The sequence below is a fragment of the Strix uralensis genome, chromosome 3, assembly GCF_047716275.1.
Source record: "Strix uralensis isolate ZFMK-TIS-50842 chromosome 3, bStrUra1, whole genome shotgun sequence".
In the NCBI taxonomy this organism is placed as follows: domain Eukaryota; kingdom Metazoa; phylum Chordata; class Aves; order Strigiformes; family Strigidae; genus Strix; species Strix uralensis.
In genome coordinates this window covers 2,725,574-2,748,655 of record NC_133974.1, presented here as the reverse complement: position 1 = coordinate 2,748,655, position 23,082 = coordinate 2,725,574, and the positions used below count along the sequence as shown (strand labels likewise).

General features: G+C 43.5%; 1 protein-coding gene across 7 annotated transcripts in view; it reads left to right on the top strand.

The window, feature by feature from the left end:
* Positions 1-19,559, top strand: part of KIF13B (kinesin family member 13B) — a 130,664-nt gene extending 111,105 nt beyond the window's left edge. For all 7 annotated transcript variants that reach the window (XM_074861316.1, XM_074861315.1, XM_074861314.1 and 4 more), the window contains 3 exons: positions 9,056-9,118; positions 10,673-11,696; positions 14,298-19,559. In XM_074861316.1, the coding sequence (XP_074717417.1) occupies positions 9,056-9,118; positions 10,673-11,696; positions 14,298-14,590 (1,380 nt within the window). In that variant the 3' untranslated portion in view covers positions 14,591-19,559. The remainder of the gene's footprint in view (positions 1-9,055; positions 9,119-10,672; positions 11,697-14,297) is intronic.
* Positions 19,560-23,082: the final 3,523 nt, after the last annotated feature.

The following is a 23,082-nucleotide window of genomic DNA, read 5'->3' as shown; positions in this document are numbered from 1 at the left end:
TAATTTTCTTTTTTTTGGATGCTGTGCTGCAAAACTCCACCTGCTCCAGGTGTGGCTTGTGTCCTCTGAGCAGTAGCTAGCGCATGCTCAAGCAGACTAGAAAATGCTACTGGCTTTTAAAGAAAACAGATAAAATACAGAATCCCATTATAAATAAATATCATCTCCTTTATTTGAGAAGCTGTAGTTATTTACAAAGGAATAGTCCTCTATAGTGTAAGTCTGGAATATTTAACAAGCTGTAATGAAAATAAATCTGGAGTCAGATCTTACTTGTTGAAGTTCGCGCAAGTCCATTCTGTCCGTGCTTTGTTAACCATCCAGCTCACTCTGCTGTCGTCTTGTTCACTTGTCTGGAGTTCTGGAAACACGTTACCTGTTAACTTAGACCTTTCCTCACCTCTTGACATGCAGACAAATGTTGTAAAGGAAATCTTCTGCAAAACAAACCCTAAAATCCCCAAGCAGCTGTTTTTTGTGATTGGATCCAGACGTTCTGTTCCATTGTTTGCTACAACTAAACTTGCTGTTAGAAGAATGTCCCAGGACTACAGGAAGTTGTTTTGTCATCGTAGAAGTACAGTGGAATATTAAATAAACAAACAGAACAAAAATAAATACACTAACACTTAAATATTTTTAAAAGTAAATTATGACAGACATAGCACAAATGAAAATAAGGCAGATTTAAAATACTTTTATTTTGACTGTGGTTTTATTCTCTACAAAGTAATAAAAGGAGCAAATTTTACTCCTATATCTTCTCTAATTAAATGCTTTACATTTTCATGTTGCCTTTTGCTTACAACAGCTTTAGTGCTGAGACTGGAATCATATAAACTTACTCATCTACGAAATTTAGAGAATTAAAATTAAGACAGCGGCTTTCCTTAAAGGTATTTGGGTATCAAAAGATGCAAATAGGTGCTCTTTACAGTTGCAGTGAGAGCCTTTCACAACTTCTTGAATTCTTACTGAATCAGTAAGTGCTGAGATTAGAAGCGAGGCCTAATTTCCTGCCTCTAGTCTAACCACCTGTTCCCACTCCTTCCTACTGTTCAAGATCAGCCTTGCATTATTTGTCTTGAAGTTGGTTTTTAAACTACAAAGACACCTATGTTCAGAGATTTTAATTTATATTATGGAAACTCAGTCGGATCATGATCACAGCAATTTTTAGTAGGAGGCAATGCTATTTCTGCTTTGTTTTAAAAAATGTACAAGCTAATATATAAACAGGAGTGTGTGGTGTTTTAATGCTTGGTGGCATTGGAGAGCAACCTAAATTTTCCCATGACCACTGATCTGTATAATAAAACGAAATGTTAAAATTATTTGCTACTTTTGCAACAGAACAAGTATTACAAATACACCTCACTGGTTTGAGAGGTTTTATAGATATTCTTTGCAGCTCTATCAGTACGGAGACAGGGCTGCTTCACTCCTGTTAGCAATCACAGCGCACAGAAAAGAGAGCAAAAATTGAAGGAACTGCTACAGAATTAGCTACAGCTGCCTCTGTGCAGCACAAAAAAATAAATACATGCTGCTGGAGCAAGACTGGCTTTAAGATCATAAATATCATGTCTCATAATCTTTCTTGCTGTTTCTTTATAATGGCCTGATGATGCAAATGTGGCCAGAAGAATTTAAATGGTGGCGGTGATGAATGGCTGTTGTACTCGGTGGATGATGGGGCTGCTGTGGGGGTCAGTGTTTGGCAGTCAGCTTTAACACCTTATCGCTAACCTGCCAGAGCGAGACGGCAAGCTAGTAATTCTTGCCTAACTGTAGTAAACTACGCAATGGAGGGGACACAAAAAATGATATTTCTGAGTCTCAGAAGATACAGAACAATGCATCTTAGTTCTGCGGAAGAATAAAACTTCAATACACAGTGGCAGGGGACATAAATGAATGTGCAGGGTGAGAGTAGGTGGTAAACTACAAAAAGTGTAAAGGGGAGGTGAAGCCAAAAGGGTATTTCGCCTGTAATTGCAGAAGAATCTGACCCCTAACTGGCAATTGATGGACTTCTGTTGCTGTAAACAACAAATTGGGAGAGCTATGCTCAGGAATAGAAATTACCAAAGGAACGCTTTACAAAGAAAATGGAAGGATCTAAATCATCCTTTCCTGGCTAAAAGCAACCGAACAGATACATAATAACAGGTTTTTGAACATAAATACCAAAAAGCTAAGTGGATCAGTTTATTACTTTCTCCTGGTTCATCAAACAACTACAGTGAAAGAGAATTTCCCAAGTCTTTGTCAAGTTCACTTTTCAGTGCCTATCTGTTACATTATTTGAGAGTACTTAATTATCTAATGTCATTAAAACCCATTCTGGAAAAATGCTGGTGAACCATCTTGAACTGGATGGCTGGCCCAGCTGTTACATTAAATCTCCAGTATGTTATAGTTAAATTATCAGGGTTAGATGGCTGTACGTCCTGCAGAAAGCATCATAGAACCACAGAACAATTTGGGTTGGAAGGGACTTCAAAGATCATCTAGTTCCAACCCCCTGCCCCGGGCAGGGACACCTTCCACTAGCCCAGGTTGCCCAAAGCCCCGTCCAACCTGGCCTTGAATCAGATTTGTTTTGTTGCACCTTGTAAGCAGGGTCTTATGGCTAAGTTGATTTTTAGTGCTTTTGAGCGTCATTTCCAAGGGAGTAGTACTTAACCTTTTTTCAAGTTTATAACTGAAGTTCGTCATGACCAGGCAGCTCTCTGAGTGGATGTGTTACCGAATCGCTGGTTCTGTGCGAGCAAACAGAAGATGGAGTTCTGATCACTTGTTCTGAAAATACCCTTTTTTATTTTAGCAGCTTTTTATTTCAGTCATAGGCCGTTGCTTAGGCTGGCATCAACCTTAAAGTAAGCGAGCACGCACAGAAGTTATCTTAACAAAATGCTTTTTCCCAGTGCTGTTTGTGTTTATAGTCAGTGGTTGCCTGAGTTTCAGAAATGCAGAGACATTCCAGTCAAGGTGGTGGCAGCTAACAAAATTGCTGTCTTTGACCTTCTGATGCAAGTTTAGTAACTAATCTGGAGAATAATGAACCGCAATTAATGAAATCTGCTCTCGTATTCAAGTGTGTTTCTCAGACAGCACATAAAATAATTGAAAGAACTTCCTGCTCTCTAATTAGTTAGATTGAATTAATTTGGCATAATAGGATTCTTTATGTAACTAGCAGAATGGCTTCCGATGAAGCTGTTTATGTACCTAAAAGATTGGTTTCTGATGAAGCTGTTTATATACTTTAAGTTAGAAAATGCCTATTTTCTCCATTATCTGATGCCTTTAAATTAATTGCCAGTAGTCTGTAAATAAAAAAAGCCAACAGTTTAAACCTTTTTGGATTGCTAGAATTGCTTTTTATTTTCCTAGTCTATCCTTTAAAAAGCTCAGTACCGCAGTGTGCAAGATTTAAAGCTTTACCAAACCTTATTATTGCTGATGGGGAAAAGTTTAAAATACTTGTGTAAAATATGCAGGTGGATGGAGAATTGGAGTTTCATCTATCTGTGCTTAATTATATTATGTACATGCTCTTGAAGCTTGTCTTCTTTATTAACACGCTGAGGCTTTCATAGTGTGCACCAAGCAGAATTACTGTTCTTTACCTTATGACCCTGTTGATCTCCAGGAACTGCCCGTGTAATTACATTTTAGGGCATCATTGGGTGCTGACATTAAAAATGTACATATTAAATTTCAGTTTCTGTTTTTTGACATTGCTGTGGCAGAAGCACATTCCTCTGACCAATGTGCATTTGGTAAGTGGATTTTGGTCACCTTCATACTCGAGAACCTTGTTGTATTCTCAGATGTCTTTTTGTTAGCACATGGCTTAAATAAGAGATCTTGAGTCACAGCTATCTCAAAAAAAAAAAAAAAACACCACAACTCTTTGCATTTCCATGTGCTAATGTAATTCATTTTTGGTTTGTGGTATAGAAATGCAGACATGTGACGTGTGGAGAGGGCAGCTCTCAATTTTTTCTCTTTCACCTTCTCATGCAGACATAGTAATTAATCTTAAAAAATAATGAAATGCAGTTAATGAAAAGCTATCTAAATAGACAAAAGCCTTTTTCTGGCAGTGCATTAAAAAATAACAGTTTCGTGGATGTGCATGGTGCATAGTATAATTGCTAGAACTGACATTCCTTAATCAAATGTAAATAATGTGGCCTCAGAGAACCTTCTTTAAAATCTCGAAGGCTTTTTTCAGAGTTTCAAATAAAGAATCATTTGGGTGCTGTAATCAGCATAGCTCAACAGATCCTCTGCGGCCAGCTGAGCTCATATGTGTCTGGTTCTTGTGACTGAGTTGTTAGTGTTTTGATTTCTTTCCGAGTTCAGTTTTCACTATCATCCTCATACAAATAGTTTTTAATGAGTATGGAAAACTGGGTTTTAAAGTTCTTAGAGCAAGCCGCTGAAACTTCTTTATGAACTAACTTGAAAATGGTTATGAATTACCCTTTTAATCTGCCCAGACCTAGGAATGAAGTAATTTAACTCCACAGAAAACGGTATAGTTAATTTTGCATAAAGTATATTAGGAATGTGGAATTCAGATGTATTATTACAGGCTGAAATGTTCCACATATGGAAGGTGGAAGAAGAGGGGCTTGTTTGGGTTAATATTTAAACACACAGTGTCTTTAGTGAAGAAAACAAACACCAAAAAACCAACAAACTAACTTGTACTGGGTTTCAGATCTTTTGGAATGCAGGAGATTTTTATATTTGAATGATTAATGACTTTAAAATGATTTTAAAATTGAGGGCAGGGAGGAATATTGTTGGGGGGACCTTTTTAAAATGGGTTCAGCTTTCTGGGCTACGTACTAGGGGATTCAGAATTCTTACTGCATTGCTGTGTATGTCTTGTTGAAAGTATTTTATCCCGAGTGCTCAAAACTGATTTAAATCTACATTTAATGAAGCGACTGTTATGCCCTGCTGCAGAAGTTTCCAATAGCTGCTTTTAAATGGTGATGCGAGCATAATACCATCAGTGTGACAGTCCTTGAGCTCAGTCATTCCTATCTGCGGATGGTAAAGCTTAGACAAGAGCAATGGGCATTTTCTGATAATGCCCTTTTAGGATTACATCAGCTATAACCTTGGCTAGACCATTTGTGGAGCTTGGAGGATAATCTTGTACGCGCTGGCCCAGTCTGTTCTGTTAACTGACACTGAACTTTCTGCCTGTTGGGTGTTAACATCGAAGGATTTTCATCCCGTGACTTGAAGTCAGAAGGCTTTGTACTGAAGTCATCAGTCACCATCGTCAGAGGCATTTTACAAAATGTTTAACGACATTGAAATACCAACTGTGTTCTTCTGAGCTCGTTGAAGAGGTTGCCATTATATATATGTAATGGTATGAAAACCAGTTCATTTAGGATTAATTTTGGTGCCTAAGTGGGGTGATACACACATTTGCTTTTCCAGTTCAAACTCGCCAGCATACCAGGTTGGTCTCCAGATTATGCTAATCACTAGTAACTACACAGCTTTTGGTCCCCTCAAAGTACGTGCACACTGACCTCTCATCAGACCAGAAAATACGCTCTTAGAAATCCTTATAAACTCACTGTACAGAGTAGCAGCTCTTAGGAAAAAGACAATTTTTGTTCTACAAAGATTCAAAGATGCTTTAAAGTGCATCGCTTTCATGTTCTGTCTTACTCTGTATTTTGTCAGCTTGGTTGAAGAAATTGTGCCAAAAATTATCACTGTAAAAGGGTCATGTTTTGCCATCGGGTAAATATATATGTCTAGTTTAGCAGTCACTATCTACAAACGTTTAATGACAGAATTTGGCTCCCAATTCAGAAATATTTTTCATCCAGTAAATGTCTTCACAGATAGTCAAACACATTGTTTTCAGTATCCCCCCCCCAGTAACTTGACTACGTTTCATAACAAAGATTTGTTTTAGTACCCTTGCTACCCCAGCGAGGGTGTTTCTGCCCATCTGTTTCTTGTCAACACCAAAGTTGGGCAAGTGCCACTTCTCATAATTGCTTTTTTCTCCATGTTTTTCTGAACATTGCTTGGCAAAGTTATTGTAGTTTTGAGATTTGTCATCCTTTCAGGAGGATAACTTGATGAGGAATGATTAAAGTGTAACGGTTTTCTTTCTTTTGCTATTTGATATTGACTGGATTTTTAGATTTCATGGATTTACAGGCTGTAAGACTGAAGGTTTTTGAGAGATAAAAAACCCCAAACAAACACTTTCTTCTGTTTATTGTTTTAAAGGGAGAAAAGGAAATCAAAGAAACTGAGAAATATCTTTAAATACTTTTTCTTACTCCAATTCTGAGTGCTTGTCTCTGGATAATAATGCTAGACCTCAGCACTTCCCGGAGATGGCACGTGTACTGGGAGAAAATGGGGCAAAAAGATCAAGTTGTGTTATGGTGCCAGTGTGAGAGCCTGGAGCTGGCTTTAGCTCCTGATACAAGCTCTGCTGAAAAAGGCTGTTTCCCCTGCTATATCAGGTCACAAACAGTAGTGTGGAAGCAAAAAGGACAGTGTTTTTCCTTTGCGCAACCTTTCTGAGATGCCAAAACGCGGTGCTTTTAGCATTGGAGCATGGAGATATTTAACTGGGATAATTTGAATTCAAGAGCCTTGGCTTCTCACTGAGGTTCAGCTGCACCTCTGCAAAAGGTTTAAAGTGCCTGCCTAGGGATTAGCCCTAATGCCTTGTGACTACAGATACTTTTTTCATTAAAAGGTGATATTTAATAGCTTGGCTTTGCACTCCCCAGATGGACCAACCCATGGTTCAAAGATGGTTGAAGAGGAGAGAATAAGTGTTCTGCCAGCTACTCTGCTCCCTTTAACACCATGATAAGCTTCTATTAAACCTAAGATTTGCAGGGTTTTCTCCTAAGAAAGTTAATCCCTCTCCTCTCTAGTCTTTGTTAAAGTGAAACACTTGGCTGTTATGACAATCAAGTTATCCTTGCATGTCTGAGTTAATATTTAGGACGAGTCCGAGTACTCACACACCTCATTGGTCTAAGCTACCTCTGGACGCGGTCGCACGTCAGTACTACAGTCGTTTTCAGGTTAATACTTTTGTCTTAGAAGGTTGCCACTTTATTCCAAAGGAAGGTGAAGTTCTGGAGCAGAGGTGTCTGAAAACCACTGGATCACGAGCCCTAAAGCTGTGTTTATTTTTAGGCCTCGTTGATTTGTTCTGATTCGGGTCACCATCTGCTTCCTGGAGCTCCAGTGCATGTCCTAGCGAGGATCTCAAAATGCTAATACCTTGTGCACCCAAAATAGAGCCAGGTTGCTCTGAACCCCACTTCAGTGGTGTAGGTTCTATTAGCAGGTTTAATGACAAGCAAACCTCTCTTCTTCTGCTTTCTTTTATTGAACTGAAGCTTTAATATCTTAAAAAATTTATTTTGATCCACTGTGAACCTGTTGGGGTTTTTGTCCGTCTTTTGTCTTTTTTATTTTTTACCTTGATCAACTCTGTTTTTATTTAATGTCTGGCAATCTCTGTATAAATAATAGCTGTTCTTTTCTCCCATGTTTCTTTCGGGGATAGGATTAGTCATATTCCTGCTTTACTGTACTGAGAAGGGATGCAAGAGAAGAGTACCTTACTCTTCAGCTGGAAGGTTTCAGTTCTTTAAACAGATTGTTGAAATCTGGAAATAGCTGTCTGTGTATTTCTACAGAAGGAGTTCTCAAGTCCCTTGGAGAAAAAAAGAAAAAAACCAAACTGCTCCCAAATTGTGTAATATGTTGCCCTTAAAGAGCTCTTTCCCTGAAAATACGAACCTGCACTTTGCAGTACGTTATTTAACAGTGCTAAAGAGAGATGTTTCTGCCTTCTCCTTTCTCCTTTTCCTCATGCTTCCCTTTCCCAAGGTTCTCCACTGAACCGGTGGTCCCTTTCCCTCCTGTGTCAACAGTGCATGACAGCCCAAGTTGACAACTTGGCCTAAGAGTTATAGTCAAGTGTCACAATTTGCTGTTAAAGTCTTAGGAGAGTGATAATTTCAAATCTTTTAACATAAAAACCTGAATACAGAGCAAGTGAAAGACATTTATTGTCATTGCCTTCATGTCAAGCCCCACGCTATAATAGAGAAGATACTGTTGTAACACAAGTGGTTCTTCTAGCACGGGACCAGGGTATTGTGATTAGCCAATGGCATGTGTAGTCGTCACATAGAGGTAGAGAGGTTGGTGCTGGTCTCTTCTCACAGGCAATTAGTGACAGAACAAGAGGGAACGGCTTTAAACTGCAACAGGGGAGGTTCAGACTGGACATGAGGAGAAAAATTTTCCCAGCAAGAGTGGTCAGAGAGTGGAATAGGCTGCCCAGGGAGGGGGTGGAGTCCCCATCCCTGGGTGTGTTTAAGGGCCGTTTGGATGAGCTGTTGGGGGATGTGGTGTAGGGGAGAACTTTGTAGAGTCGGGCTGAGGGTTGGACTTGATGATCCCAAGGGTCTTTTCCAACCTGAATGATTCTGTGATTCTGTCACTCTAGCAGGCAGTGGTGATGCCCTCTTTAAAAAGAGGATGCACAGATCTCATTTCTGGCTTCCTTTTTGAGTTGAAGCGAACAATGCTAAAAGCTAAACTGAATTAAAATACTGGAGATGGAGAAAGAGTTTTGGAGATGGACTGAAGCTGAGGATTTCGCTAGCCAGACCAGCATAACCTCAGATCTCTTTGTCATCTGGTTGCTCAGTGGGTGATCTTTGACCGACTGCCTAAAAGAAAACTTTGTATGTTGTGAATTTGTACTTGTAGCTGCTTATGTGTTAAAATTCAGAGATGCCTTGGTTAAGGTTTTTACCCCTTCAGAGTATGTCATCAGAATGCAATAAAGTAGCAATGCTCCCTCCTTTTGTGATAAAGGTTTGTTTGTGATTCCTTCCAAAATTTCAAATACAAGTTTTAATGTTTACCAGTTTGTCAGTATTTAATCCTTTAAGTGAATGATGCTCTAGTTTTGTTGGGTTTTGGTTTTTTTTATTTATTCCTGCAGGCTGTCCCACGAATTATGGTTCAGTCTGCCAGTATTGATGCCAGCGCTGCAAAGATAAAACAGGTAAACACGTCCCAGGATGCGATGATACAATTTACATATTCACTTGCCTGGAAATCAGAGGAGATAAAAGCCACTGCTGGGTTAGCTACTTAAAACCTGTTGCACTTCTACTGTTGATTCACTGTGAGACAATTAAATGCAGTGTGTGTTGTTGTGTTTTGTTAGGTCCTGGTAAAATCTCCCCTTATATCGCTGGTTATACTTTTGTATTTGAAAGCCTGGTTAATCATATGATTGCATTAGCAGTTAACTAGCTAAAATTTAGCTGTTTTGCTGCTTTAAAAGGCAAATTGCTAGGCTCTGACGCTTTCTATAAACAGAACGTGTCTGTTATTCTGAGTGTTGAGCTTAATTCTCATTTTTAAATTTCAAGCCAATTCATGATATCAGCGTGAAGAAAAGGCTCTTGCTAAGCTGGAGAGAAAATAGAGCGTATGATCTCCCACAGTTCAGCAGAACTTCAGTCTTATGAATAGCAAATCAGCTTTCTCCCACTGTGCTTTTATTGTCTTAGTAAAATATGTGTTATCTGAACTCTTAAAAGGGAAAACCCAAAGGAACAGCAGAGCTCCAGAGTCCACGTGTACACCATCCTCTCCATAGAAAAGCTAAAAATATGTCTTTAATCTACAGGAATATTTAAAAAAACTTTTCTATATTACATTTCACTTAGCAATAGCAAGCTAGCCTTTGGTTCTGAAATTCCTGTAATCCAGTCAAATCCCTGTTTCTTCAAATGCCGCTTAAGTTTCCAGTGGAAAAGGCACTTCAGAGTAAGGTGATAATCCTGTAGTTTGGGACACTTAACCACTAGATGGGATAAACCACAAAATTTTGAAGAGTAAACAAAAATATACGCCTGAGTTAAGACGGGATGTGTACAAATCTGCTGTCCTCCAACCACTTTTTTTTTTTCCCCCCTTCATAATAGCAGCCTCCTCCCTCCCTCCCAAAGAGATTTAGAGACATCCTAATCTTTTAGAGTACATGTGCTGGCAAAAGATATTGATCTATCAGATTTAGTAAACTTTACAGCCAAGAAATACATCACTAAAATGGGCTGTTAATCTCATGAGGTGCAGTTAATTTCATACTCTGAAAGTGTGTGGTGCTGGCGGCATTGAGGTGGGAATGGCATTTGGAAACGGGGACATAAATGACAGTTTAGTTGGAGAGGCATGATTTATCAATCGTGAGGGTTAAGCCAAATAACTGTGAGAGACTTATAGATCATGGCTGTTTCACATTTCATATAAATCCTGCTATTCAAACACCAAATGACCATTCCTGTAATATAAATAATTTTTCAGTAAATATTGGGGAACGTATTTCTTTTAGTTGACACTTTTCTTATTAATGGAAGAAATGAGCTGACAATCCTACCAGGTTTGCAAAGCTGACTTCGGATCAGCTTGCATCTTTTGGAGATTGCAGCTGCGCAGGGATTTAGATAAGCTGAAGGCCTTAGTACTTCCCAGAGACTTTGTATCTATCCTTTTAGCCCAGAGATTTTGGATAACAGAGCCCCATGGTCCTTATCCTCTTCTGTTTCAGATTAACCAAGAGGAAGTGGGGAAACAGCCTCTTGAAACTGCAGCACAGACATCTGTGGTGGACAAGAGTCCAGAAAAGACACCCAAAGTGCCTTTGCAGCAGCCCACAGGAGACACCCAGGCACAGGACTCCCAGGAAGGACCTCCAAGTCCTCTGAGTGAAGCCTCCAGTGGGTACTTTTCTCACAGTGTCTCGACAGCCACCCTCTCTGAAGCCCTCGCAGCGGGAAGTGATGCTGTGGCTCAAGCAGGAGGTCAGATGTCTGCAGTGAGTGACTTCCCACCTCCCACTGCAGCTCAGGTCTCTTCTTTGGACATGCCAGGGCACTCGGACAGTTCTTCAGAAAGCTGTCTCAGTGCTAAGAGAGAGAGTCCACACGCCTCCAGCCTTCAAAGTGCTCACGCAAGACCCAAAGACAGCACTGGAGTGAATGGAAGTGATGCTATGAAATCAAAATCTTGCACATCTCCTGTGACTCAAAGCGAGCAGGCAAATGATGCCTCTGTAGCCACTGACGCAAAAACCTTTCTCTCTACCTCCACTCCAAAGAAGGAGTTGTTATCCAAACAATCAATGGAGTCAGCAGGACAAGCTAGGAAAAAAGAAATGGCTTCTGGGGCTTCGGAACTGGGATTTTCCAAACCACAGATTCTTCCTGACCAATTGTCCCCGCCTGGCATTCCAGCTTCCCCCTTCAAAATCCAGAAAGTCAAGACATCAGAGCTGAAATCCTTCACAAGCATGCTGGGGACAGATCCCATGTCTTCACTAAACACAGAAGAGCAGCAAGAAGGAGAAAAGAGCATGTCCGCTGCCCGTGGACTGAACCATAACGGATCAGAGACGGCAGAAGAAAAACTGGAGGTGACTTCTGACTCTGAAGATGCCAATGAAATTCCTGAGTGGCTGAAAGAGGGAGAATATGTCACAGTTGGTGCAAATAAGATGGGCACTGTTAGATATATTGGGCCCACAGACTTTCAAGAGGGAACATGGGTTGGTGTCGAACTGGATTTACCTTCAGGTAAAATATGATCTAGACCGGGTGTAAAGCAGACGGGATGTCAGAGTTTGCAGTGCTTATTTTAATGCCACTTTTTGATGAGGGGGGGTTTCATTAACCATTATTGGGTTCATTTTGAGACAGGAAGTACTAAAGGTCTTTCCCTGCTGTAATCTTTTTTCCAGCCTGCCTAGTCTGACTGACCTCTGACTGAATTGTGTCCCTTTTCAGTTATTTCATTGGCATCTTAGAATGGAGGTGGGGATCAGAATTGCTTTTACAATGCAGCTCGCTAAGTCTGTAGTTGCAGGAGACACTCCTTGTGTCCAGAGATCATCTGGGCTTCTGCTCTGAGCTTGAAGGTGTCCAAAACACAACAGGGATTCAAATGAGCAAAGGAACATTTAGGCTAAAGAAGTTGCAAAGTCTCTTTACAGGTTACCTAGTCTTTCACAGGCTATTTTAAAATAAGCTGTAAAATTGCAAAAGACTATTTGTGTGTGTGTGTGTGTGTGTCTACGTACCTATATGTGTGAAAACCAGTAGGAAATAATCATAACGTTGACCACCAGGACATAGAGATGATTTGAGGTTTCTTTCAGCTTCTCATTTGTCATTGCTGTCTGACTCTTATCTGTACAACAATAGACTTCCCAGAATTTAGGCTCTAATACACATATTTTGGAAACGAGGGTGCTGTTCCTGGGGAAGCTCTGATGGTATGTGCTGTTGTAGCATGATATGGAAAAACTGACTTTAGCATAAGATGAAAGAAAGATGATGGGTGGCATTTGTTCTCTGCTGGAGCCCTGGGCTTCACAGACTCCTTTCTTCTGCAAGTTCGTGTCCACTTTCCTGGGACTCATTTTCTCCAAGAGTAGTCAGGATTGGGGCAAGGCAGGGCGTGCTAGTGGAAAATTCAAGAGACAAGCAGTAGATAGGGCTGCCTTTGATTGTAAGAGGGTTTGGTTTACCGAGGGCACGTAAAGCTCCTTATTTAAATCCTTTTAACCAAGCTGTAGCTTTCCGAGGCTGCAGTGCAGGCTCTGTTTGGTGAATCAGCACGTCCCAGGGAGTTGCCCACGCTCGCCTGCTGCACGCTTCCCTGGGATTGGAGCCGTTCACCGAGATAAATACTGTGTCAAGGATCCAGAACTCTCATTAAATGAGCAGTTATCTTCTCTGCGCATGGTGTGCTCATAAAAGCTAAACTGGATGGTGTGTTTTCAGCTGGTTTCGGAAAACTCTCTGGAGTTTGCCATCCTGGAAATCAAACTGTAGCTCTAATCCCTTTGAAAGTTGTAGACCCAATTCAGTCCTGAATTCACCCCCTATTTTAAAAAAAATAAAAATATATATTTACAGATTCATTTTAAGTTTTGGAAAATCACCTTCCCTCCCAGTCTGGCTACTCTGGTCCACAGTGCTAATTCTGTTAAGCTGTTTGCACGTAGCCAGTAAGCATCAGCTTTGCTGTCTAAACAGCTACAAAATTTTTAGTCTGTTGAGGACTCAACTGCTGATGTTACTGGATATTTTTTTCCCCTTCTGTTTCCACAAGGATTAAGTCCCTGACTTGTTGGAGCATAACTGGTTTCTAGCACATCTGGAGCTCCACTTGAGAAATATGGTCACAAACTTGTATCCTTGTCACACTACAAACAGGGGTGGAAGTCCAAGTCCTTGGCCGCATGAGGGTATATTGGACCCAACGTGGTAATGGTGGTAGAGAGAAGGAAACACCCATAAAACAAAAGGGCTGACCTTATGTCATTTAAAGAGCTTTTGTATTTTTTTGCATTCCCTTTACAGATGGGAGCGGTCTCTGTCCCAGTACTCAGAACAGTGATTCTGAGAATTTTAAATGATATAAAGGGAGAAATAGAAAGATCTCGACAGCATCAGCATAAAGAAATTATTCTTTCTGTTCTGTGAAGGTTTTATGACAATGGAAAGAGTAACTTTTCTCAACAACAGACTCTCCTCAACTCAGAAAGCCAAAAGCTCTTTCAAATGTCTTTTTTCCTTCCTTCCTGGTAGTTTGCTAATGCATCTGTTGCTGAACCGATTATTTAAGACTTTTGGTGAAATTAAAGAATTCCACTGAACAGCAAGTGGGGAGGAAGAATAAGGTGGAGTGTCCCATCAGAGTAACTGTCTCTGTGCAATGGCTTTGCTGGTGTTCAGCAGTGAGCTATGCTGGTGTCACTGGAGCACAAGCCTGCAGGAGCCACCTGAATCAAGTCCATCCTTCTGCTGTCGCAGGCAGCTGCTTCCTATAATCTTACAATTTCATCCAGTTCAGCTATAAAACCAGCTGACTTTTTATCTTTGCTTTTGTGGGAAGGCTACTCCCACTTCTCTACTCCTCTGGTAGTTGGAAGACTTGTCTTTATATCAGTAAGTGTATCGATCTTCAGATTTGTTTGCTCTTGTACCAGCTTTGTCCTCTAGTGCCTGTAGTGTGCTCTCCTCCTGGGTGTTTGCCTTCACAGTGTACTCACGGGGAACAGTCGTTTTCCCTCTCAGCATTTTCTTCTTCTGGTATCCTCCCAGTAGCACACCGTATGCACAGAACAAAAGCCATTTTGTCTATCATCTTTCTTTCTCTTCTTGTCAAAGGTAAGAACGATGGCTCGATTGGAGGGAAGCAGTATTTCAGATGCAACCCAGGCTACGGATTGCTCGTGAAACCAGGCAGAGTTAAAAAGGCCACGGGACCAGCAAGACGGCGGAGCATCGGCTTGAGGTTGCAAGGAGGAGCCGCCGCTGAGAACAGGAAGAGCGGCAACTTCTCCGGGTCAGCCTCCAACCTGGCTTCGCTCACAGCCCTGGCGAAATCAGAAGGAGGATCCACGCTGCGACAGGAGAAGAGCCAGAAAAACGCAGAGAACAGGAAATCCTGGGCAAACTGAGACAGCCCTACCCACCGCAGCAAACGCCGTGTGACGCAGCCAGGGGAGCAGGTCTTCTAGCAGGTCTTCGGGAAGCTAAACCAACCATGTGAACTTCTAGTTTGTGGCAAACACTAATGAAGGTTTTTTTTTTTTTTTCCTCTGCTTTGGGTGATTGACATGTTAATTCTTTGCCTTGTCATGGTGCTGGATCTACGTCCTTCATTTCCTGTTACAAATTGTGACGCTTCAGGGTATGACTGATGGCAGCCGGTGAAAGCTCATGGCGGTGGGCGGGTGTAAGCTCTGCTCTCTTCCACCTGTCAGAGAAGGAAGAGATGCGTAAATTGTTCAAATTATGGCATGGCTTTCCAATAGCTGTAAAATACTACCCACACACTGGTGCTTCTCTTGGTGTGACTGGCAATTCTAAAAAAAAAAAAAAAAAAATAGAAAAACACAATTCCCCCAAATAACAGTTCTTTCCTAATTTCATAAGATCTCTTTCCATGTCGCATAATACGTGGTGAAAGGGCAAAGTTATATTGATTCCAGACAGGCAGAGAAGTGAACGTAAAACTTTATTTGGAAATAAAGAACCCCTGAACCCCTTTATTTAAAAACACAACAGCTTTTTGGTTATGTGACCTGGGACCAGTGCCTGTTTTGATTACTGTCCTGTTGTCCCTCTGTCCTTCCATGGAAATCAGCACAGTCTTTCTGGCTGATTTGTTGGGTATGGGAGAAGGCCTGTGACCCTCGGTGTCATATTTTTGATCCCTTCTTTTTAGGAAAGAGGGGAGCTGAGCGAATTTGCTGTCTAGTCTATTTAACATACGCTCTCACCATGACAGGATCCCCTCTCTCACTTGCCCCAAAGTGGCAGGACCTTCTTCTTGTTGGTTCTGCCCTCTGGGCCAAGAGGATTTTTGCAGAGATCTCAGCGCTTCAGTACTTCGATGCTCCACCCAGCCTTTGGATTTTCACCAGTTACACAAAGCAGAGGGTCGCTGTCCTTATAACGGGATTAATCCAGTCTATTTATTTTTATTTATTGTTTTAAAATACGATGAGATGTTTGCGCTCTACAATCATCCACCACCTGACATTGCACAGAGGAGCTCCACTAGCACCCTAGCGTCGATCCAAAGAGGAGGTGCCTCCGTCGCCAGCTAAACCGTCCCAGCGGCGCGCGAAAGCAAACCCAGATGAACAGCTGAAGAGTCGTCCCCAAAACTGATCTCTCTCTTGAAAATGGGAGGTTTGGGCTGGCTTTTATAAAACTTGATTTTGTTTTTGGTAACCCTTGCTGGTTTTTAACTGCCTGTGGCACAGATGATCTATTACTGTACGTGTGTGTACGTACCCGTGTCGACGTACGCACACTCGTTTTCTAACAAATCAAGGCCACAGACTTTTATATTCTGAGCTGTTTATATCTTGTTTAGTCATCGCAGGGGGATTGGACAGCTTGAGCAATAGACATTTTATCTATGTGGGGAATATTTAGGATGCTAAATTAATGATTAAATTTTAATATGTATCTAGTTGCTGCCCGTGCTGCACGTGGGTATCTAAGTGCCTTAGCCATCTGGTTCAGAGGTCCAAGGGAAAGATACATTGTCATCAAAGGAGATAGGGATGCTTAGCGAAGGAGATAATTATGCTGATTTACTGTAATTAATATCATTTATGCAGAAGGAATAAAATTAAAATAGAAACTAATCTGTAGCAGAAATAAGTGGGATGGGTTACAATGCGGCATGCATAGTACTGCCAGGGATTCATATATCCTTTCAATTTGTGTAACTAGTGTCAGTGTTTCCTAAATTTTAGTAAAGAAATCTTAATATAAAATGTACAGACCAGCTTTTAAAGATATTTTTAGTGTACAGTTTTTCCTCCTTTCCCTTTGCACGAAGCTCCTGTCCACTCAAGCCAGGACGATGGGAGAAATATAGTAATAAAGAATTCAGATGCTAAAATCCTGGTTTTTAAAATTGTAACTGTTTTTATAGATTCGTGCAACAAAACGACGTTTCGTTTTGGGGTATGATGAGTCTTGCTGATGAAAGACCACCTGCTAATTAATATGATGCCTCTTTATACTGCCTTGTAAGTTTTCTAAAATCCATCTTGACCGTTTTTCTAATTGCACTTTGTTCTGACGTGCTGCAGAAAGTTCGCTAATGTGAAACGGCCCCCTCACCGACACTTGTGGTTTTCAGTCTCAGCATTTCATTTACTGGATTTAGGAATATCTTTAAAACTTCTTGATGTTTGCTAGGTGGCCCCTTTGGGGGGAGATATGAAGGGAAGAACCTGTCCAAGTCCTTTTGAAGCCTCTTTTCTTGCCTCGCTGACTCTGAAGACTGGAGTTGTGCGGGACCCGTGTAAAGGTATCAAAGTCACAGGGGTGAGTGGGTCAGGCAGAAGGCAGTTGGGTTAATAGTTCACTACTTATGCTCCCCGCTATAAATTCCTCTGGTCATACTTGTACTGCAGCTCTGGCCACGTAAGGACGTATTTCAGTGTTTGCACATCTGGGGCATGTGGTCAGAGGCTGCAGCCGACTGATATGGGTGGATTTCCTCTTCCACCCGCCCTCGGTCGTGGTACAAAACCGTGCTGCGCGTGTTTAGAGGGGTATGAAACACACTTTGAGCAGAACGTACTTGCAGCCTCCTCTAGGATAACTTGTCCTGGAAGCAAACATCTTAACTACGGCTGGTATGTCTTGAAACATCAGTGGGCGATGAGCATGACGCAGCGGTTCTGTTAACAGAGCAGCTGGTTGACTTGCGTGGAGGGAGGATTTGACTTGTAGCTCTCTTGGTTTTTACCGTGTCGTTTGACTTTTGAAGCTAAACCTCTCCTCAGATCCCACCCTGACACCTGCCCCAAAAACAAAGCCACCCTAACCGAATCACCCTGATTCAGCACAAGCTCCAGAAAGCCAAAAAAATCAAATTCGGCCGTGAGGATGTTATTAGAGGACTTCTCTGACTCCCTCCTGCTCATCCCAGCTTTCCTGGGCACGTGAGGTTTCTTCTAAAGATATTTTCCAAGATTTTGGCACAGTAAGTGCACACCCCTCTACTCAAAGCCATCTGTTACTTTGCACCAGCTAAGCCAACTAACCAGAAAACAGTTTAAAACCATAGTGAAGGTAATTTTTATATATATTTTTTTTTTTTTTTATTGATAACATTGGAAAAACTCTACACTCAGCATAAAGGAGGAGGTGCTCTTGACTGGAACTGCCCAGCAGCTGAGGCTGGCATGTTAGTAGCTATGCATATTTTCCAAGATTTTCATGCACTTTATACCGGGAAGAAGAATATTTAATGCAGGAACTGTAACTTGTAGTGAGAGTCTCATCTCCTGTGTCTGCTTGGTGGTGCAAGCTTGCTTTCTGTGTCCCGGAACTGTGGATGGGTCTTGGGTTCTGGGTGTAGAAAATGTGTGTTGGTAGGAAACGGAACGGCCCAAACCTGCATCTGCAGGTCCCTTCCTCTGCACGGGCCGCGGGGTTCTGCAGCGTGGTGTCGTTTGCTCTGGGTCAGCCAAGAGGATGCTTTTCAGAGGAACTTTTGGGGTTTTCTCAAACCAAACCAAGACTTTTTCCTGTGTTACGTTCAGCACTCTCATGGTGTTTTGATCTCTCTGTCCAAAATAACATCTTCTCAGTTGGAGGGCCTTGGCTCTTTGCTGTTTAAGGAGTAGTTTAGTTGAGGAAAACTAACAGAAACGAGTTCTGCGTGGCAATACTGCCCGAGCTCTTAAGAAGAGAGTTTTGTCAGTGGTTGAGATGGAGGCTGCCCACTGCTGCCTATGAGGTGGGATGTTCAGCTCCTCTTTGCTCTCCTACGAACCAAGAAACCCCCCCTTTTTCCTACCTATCAGTCGTGAAAACCTGTACAAAACGAGCTTGGGTGTCCTACAGACCCGTGTGTACAGTAACGGAGCTGCTGAAGAGTCTTTTCTGTGTTGATGCTTGTTGTCCTTCTGCTGGTACTGCCAGTTCTGTGCATGAGAAGTTCAGTTTTCCCAGTGCCTTACCCCTGCGTCAGGGGCTGGATTTCCTACCGGCCTCGAGGCTGCCTAGCCCTTAGGAAAGGAAGATGGTGATAAGTGAAGTGCAGGCTGGTCACACTACAAAATACTCGAGCTGGGGCCACAAATAAGTGTCTTGTTCCTGTATCTCCTTTACCCAACTCTGGTTTCTGTTCTCTCCACCCTCCTGCTAAACCACCGTTGGGTTTTTCACCCCCAAGAAGGTCTCAGCCGCCGCTCTCTGCTGCGAGCCCCCAGCTAGGCTGGGTTTAGCAGCCTTGCTAAGCCTTGTCCTGGCTCTGGCATCCGCAGCGGGAGAGCACGGGGAGGGGGGTTGGGACTCAAACCCAGCGAGAGTCGGGAGCGCCTGGCGCGGAGCGGGAGGGCTGCGCTCACATTTCCCCTTGGCCGCCCTTACCCGCTCCAGAGGAGCGTTGCTGCTGCTGTTGGGTAGGAGAAGGCAGCTGCTCTCCCCGTCGCTTTCCGCTGCCAAACTCCTTCTGAAGCGGGCAGAGGAGCCGCGCTCCGAGCGGTAACTGTCAGGGTGTGAACCGGCGCCTCCCCGCCTTGCCTCAGCCGTCCTGGCCTTGGTGCCCTTCCTCCCCGCACGCCCCCAACCTGCTCCCTGCAGCCCACGGGCCTTTTGCTTTTGTCACCACCGCAAACGTCCGCCGTGTCTCGGGAGAGCCTTTTCCAGCTCCTCTTTCTGTTGATTTCTGTAAATGTAGTGGGTCTGTATATAAAGAGTGGCTATTTACACTGTGGTATTACGTGTTGATCGGTGTACTTTAAATGAGCTAAAATCCAAAGAGACTTTGTAATGAGCTGTAAAGTTTTTAATTATTTCTGTACAATACTAAATTACTGTAATATTGTATTATACATGCAACGCAGCCTGCAGTACCTAAATAAACATCTTCTTTAGAGCCGGTAAGTCTGCGCTTTGTTAATCCGGGTCGTATCACCAGAATGTTTAGATGCACTCGCAGCCCTAGGATGGAGTAGCTTCGCTCAAGGGTGCCGAGATCTGTTTCAGACAAAACTTTTGCCCTGTTGCCTGCAATTAGGGACCTTCCCATCGATGAGCAGAGACCCACAGCTTTACCTTCCCTCCATCCTCCCTCCTCCCTGATGCGGGAGGAAAAGAGCCCTTTGCCTGCAGCCACTGAGGTGTGGGAATCCTCCTTGCAGACCACGGAGCTCTGTGGAGCCAGGGGAAAGCTTTATTTAACACTCCTTTTCCCTGTTGTTAAATAAAAGCAGATGGAGGTCTGGTCACGCTCCCCCTGCACAAGCTGCTTCAGCCTGGACAAGGGGTTGTTGCTGCTGGCCCTGCCCTTAGTTGCTGCAATGATTTTTTTTTTTTTTTTTCCTTTGCTCCTTCTGTTCCCCTGATGGGCTGTAAAAACCAACAACTTGCAGCCCCCCCAAAACTGGGCAAAGGCCCCCAGTGCTTCAGGGGCAGGGAAGGTGGATGCTAACTGGGATGGGACAAGTTTTGCAGGGAAACTGCTTAAAAATCCACCTGGTTAGTGGAGGCGGGGGGGCGGTGGGGATGAAGATTGCTCCTTGTGGAAAACCAGATCAGACTGAACTTAGTGCTAACACTTATTTTAATGTTATTGCAGCCAGCTGGTACCCGATTTCCCCAAAATTGTACAGATGCAGGATGCAGCAGATGAGAAGAGGGGCTCAACGCGCTCAGCATTGGTCTGTAGCAGGCAGCCATGAGGGGACAGGGACAGCGGCTGCTGCCAGAGCCAGTCTGTCCTGGTCGTGAATTTGCAACACGAGGACTAAGATGTACGGCTGAAGAAATGATTTATTTTATGATCAGGCATCCAGATTGAGTAAGAACTGTGAGATAGTCTTGGGCTTGTCTAACTGCTCGTCTGAAAACTAAGAAATGTCCTCTGAGCAGCCACGTGCTGCCTGGAGGCATCGCTGTCCGTGGCAGTAGAATATCGCAGCAGTTGCTGGTGTTACCCCGCTGATGTGAGGTGCAGCAGAGAGGAATGAAAACGGCAAATTCACACTCTCCAGGGTCAGGGCAACTTGTGCCTTACAGCCTAAAAACTCAGACCTGGTGCCAGCACGGACCAGTGTCACATGGGGGGAAGCCCAGCTTAGGTCAGGGGTGTAAAAGCTTTGGCTCTTACCAAAAAAGAACCCAACAAACAAAACAGAATCATCTAGGTTGGAAAAGACCTTGACGATCATCTAGTCCAACCATTAACCCAACACAAAACCAAACACCAAACCATCTCCCCCTCCCAGCTCTCTGCCTGGTGTTGTCCCTCCGCAGCCCCAGGCTCCCCCACCTTGTACTGACACAGCTGGAGGTGGCTGCTGGGGGTTGTGTGAGGGGCTGGGGGTTTGGGCAGAGCAGTGAGAGGCCGGGAAAGCGCCTCTTACAGATTATCAATGTCTCTATGTAATGGAAGTGAATCAGCAAACTAAAAAACAACCTGATAAATTTAAATTAAAAAAAACCAAACCATACAAATTCCTGATGTTGCAGCATCCCTCCCCAGCTCTTGCAGCACCAAGCAAAGGCCCGTTCCTCAGCAAAGCTGCCCCATGCCCACCCCACTCACCTGGCAGCTCACACCCTGGGTCAAACTGCTGGGGACGATGCTGCAGGTTCTCCCTTCATGCTAAAAGCACCCGCTGGTGCTTGAGGAGGGGCTGTGAAGCCACGAGGGGACCGGCCGTGGGCACGGAGGTGCTGGCACATCACCCCAGTGCTTAATGGAGCCTCTTGCTACGCACGAGCCTTGTTTGAAGGTGAGTGGTGCCAAACAACGATCCATGTTTGGCCCTTCTAGGGCCAGCGCACGTGGAAACCATCTCCCCTCATACTCCTGCCTTGCACGTCAATGAGCCCCCGTGCCCTGCACAGCAGGGTGGGGCATTCCCAGGGACTTTTTGGCCTTGCTGGGAGTTTGGGGGTTGTTCTGTAGGGGCAGGCATGGAGGATGGTGCTGCACGGGCTGTGGGGAACCCTGCTGCCACCAGCCCTGCCGCCCAGAAAGGCCTCAGGGCGGTGAGAACCCCAACGCACCCAACCAAGGTTTCAGGGCAGCAAGGCACCCCTGAACCTTCCTCCCTAGGTCACATTATTTTCTTTGGCAATATTTTTCTCCAAAATATGGCTTCATGTTGGAAACAACTGGCAGGGTTTGACTTGGCTTTTTTTTTGGTGGTTTTGTTTTTTCCCTTTTTTTTTTTTAAGCAACAAATGCTGTGTTGAGTCCACAATCCCTGCTGAAAGTCATTTAGCAAAGGATATTTTTATCGGTGGTGTCTTGCAATCAGTGCATGAAAATACAGCTGCTTTTTTTTTTTTTTCCTAAGCCACTTCCCTTTAATGTTTTACCTTCTGAAAAAAAAAAAATAATCTTTGGCTGAAACACAGGAGCCTTTTGAAGTGGTGTTACTTTGTTCAAAACTCGCTCTTCCCAGAAGGTGGTTGTAACACCTTCCCCGCACCGCAACCGCGCTCTGCTTTCTGTTCTTCAGCCAAAGCTGTTTTTAAAAGGCACCGATCAAAAAAGAGCAGGAAAATAAAAAAATAAAAAAACAAACCACAAAGAACACCTTTTTCCCCTGCTTTCCTTCAAATTAATACCACTTTCATTGTCCTCATCTTCAAGCCCTTTGCCACAACAGGCAAGCGGTGAAGTCAAGAGCCACTGGATTTCAGCTGGAGGCAGCCAGGGAAGGGGGTGGGGGGGGGTTACACACACACAGGCTCCTCGCTTGACCCGGCTCACGACTTCTAAGGGGGATTTTGCTCACCTTTGGACACCAACCTGTGATAATTTTTTTTTTTTCCCCTAACTATGTGCCCTGATCATCTGCTTCCCCAGGAAAAAAAGCACAAAATGGGCTGGAAGTGGAGCTTTTTGCAAAGCACATGCCTCTGATGTGTGTTTATCTTTTTTTTTTTTTTAAAGATTTCCAAACTGAGCTTTTCTGCACTCCTGGTTTTCATCTGTGAGGCAGGGAGAGGGCTTCAGCCTTCATCCTCTGGCCAGGGCAGCGACTGGGACCGCTCTCCTCATGAAAGGGCTCTGTGTGGGCACCCTGTCACGCTGGGAACAGCCCCCTCACCACCACTCCTGCCCCTCTGCACACGAATCCTTTCACATCCCCCCCCCCCCCCCCCGTCCAAAAAAACGAGCTGGGGGACTCAGGCCCCGATGGTCAGCAGCAAATCGCGGAGTTTTTCCAGCGGGTCGCCCTTACGATGGAAATTAGAAATGAAACGAATTAGGGATTAACTTGTAAAGAAGCAAAACCCAGTGAGAAAAACAGCTCAAAACCCAACAGTTCTGGGAGCTTAGCCTTCAACTCCAGATAGTGAGCCAACACTAGATTTACAGCAAGGCCCTTTTTTTTGTTAATTTTACCATTTCCTGTGGAAAGCGGGGCAGCAGGGCCAGGCAGGTGGT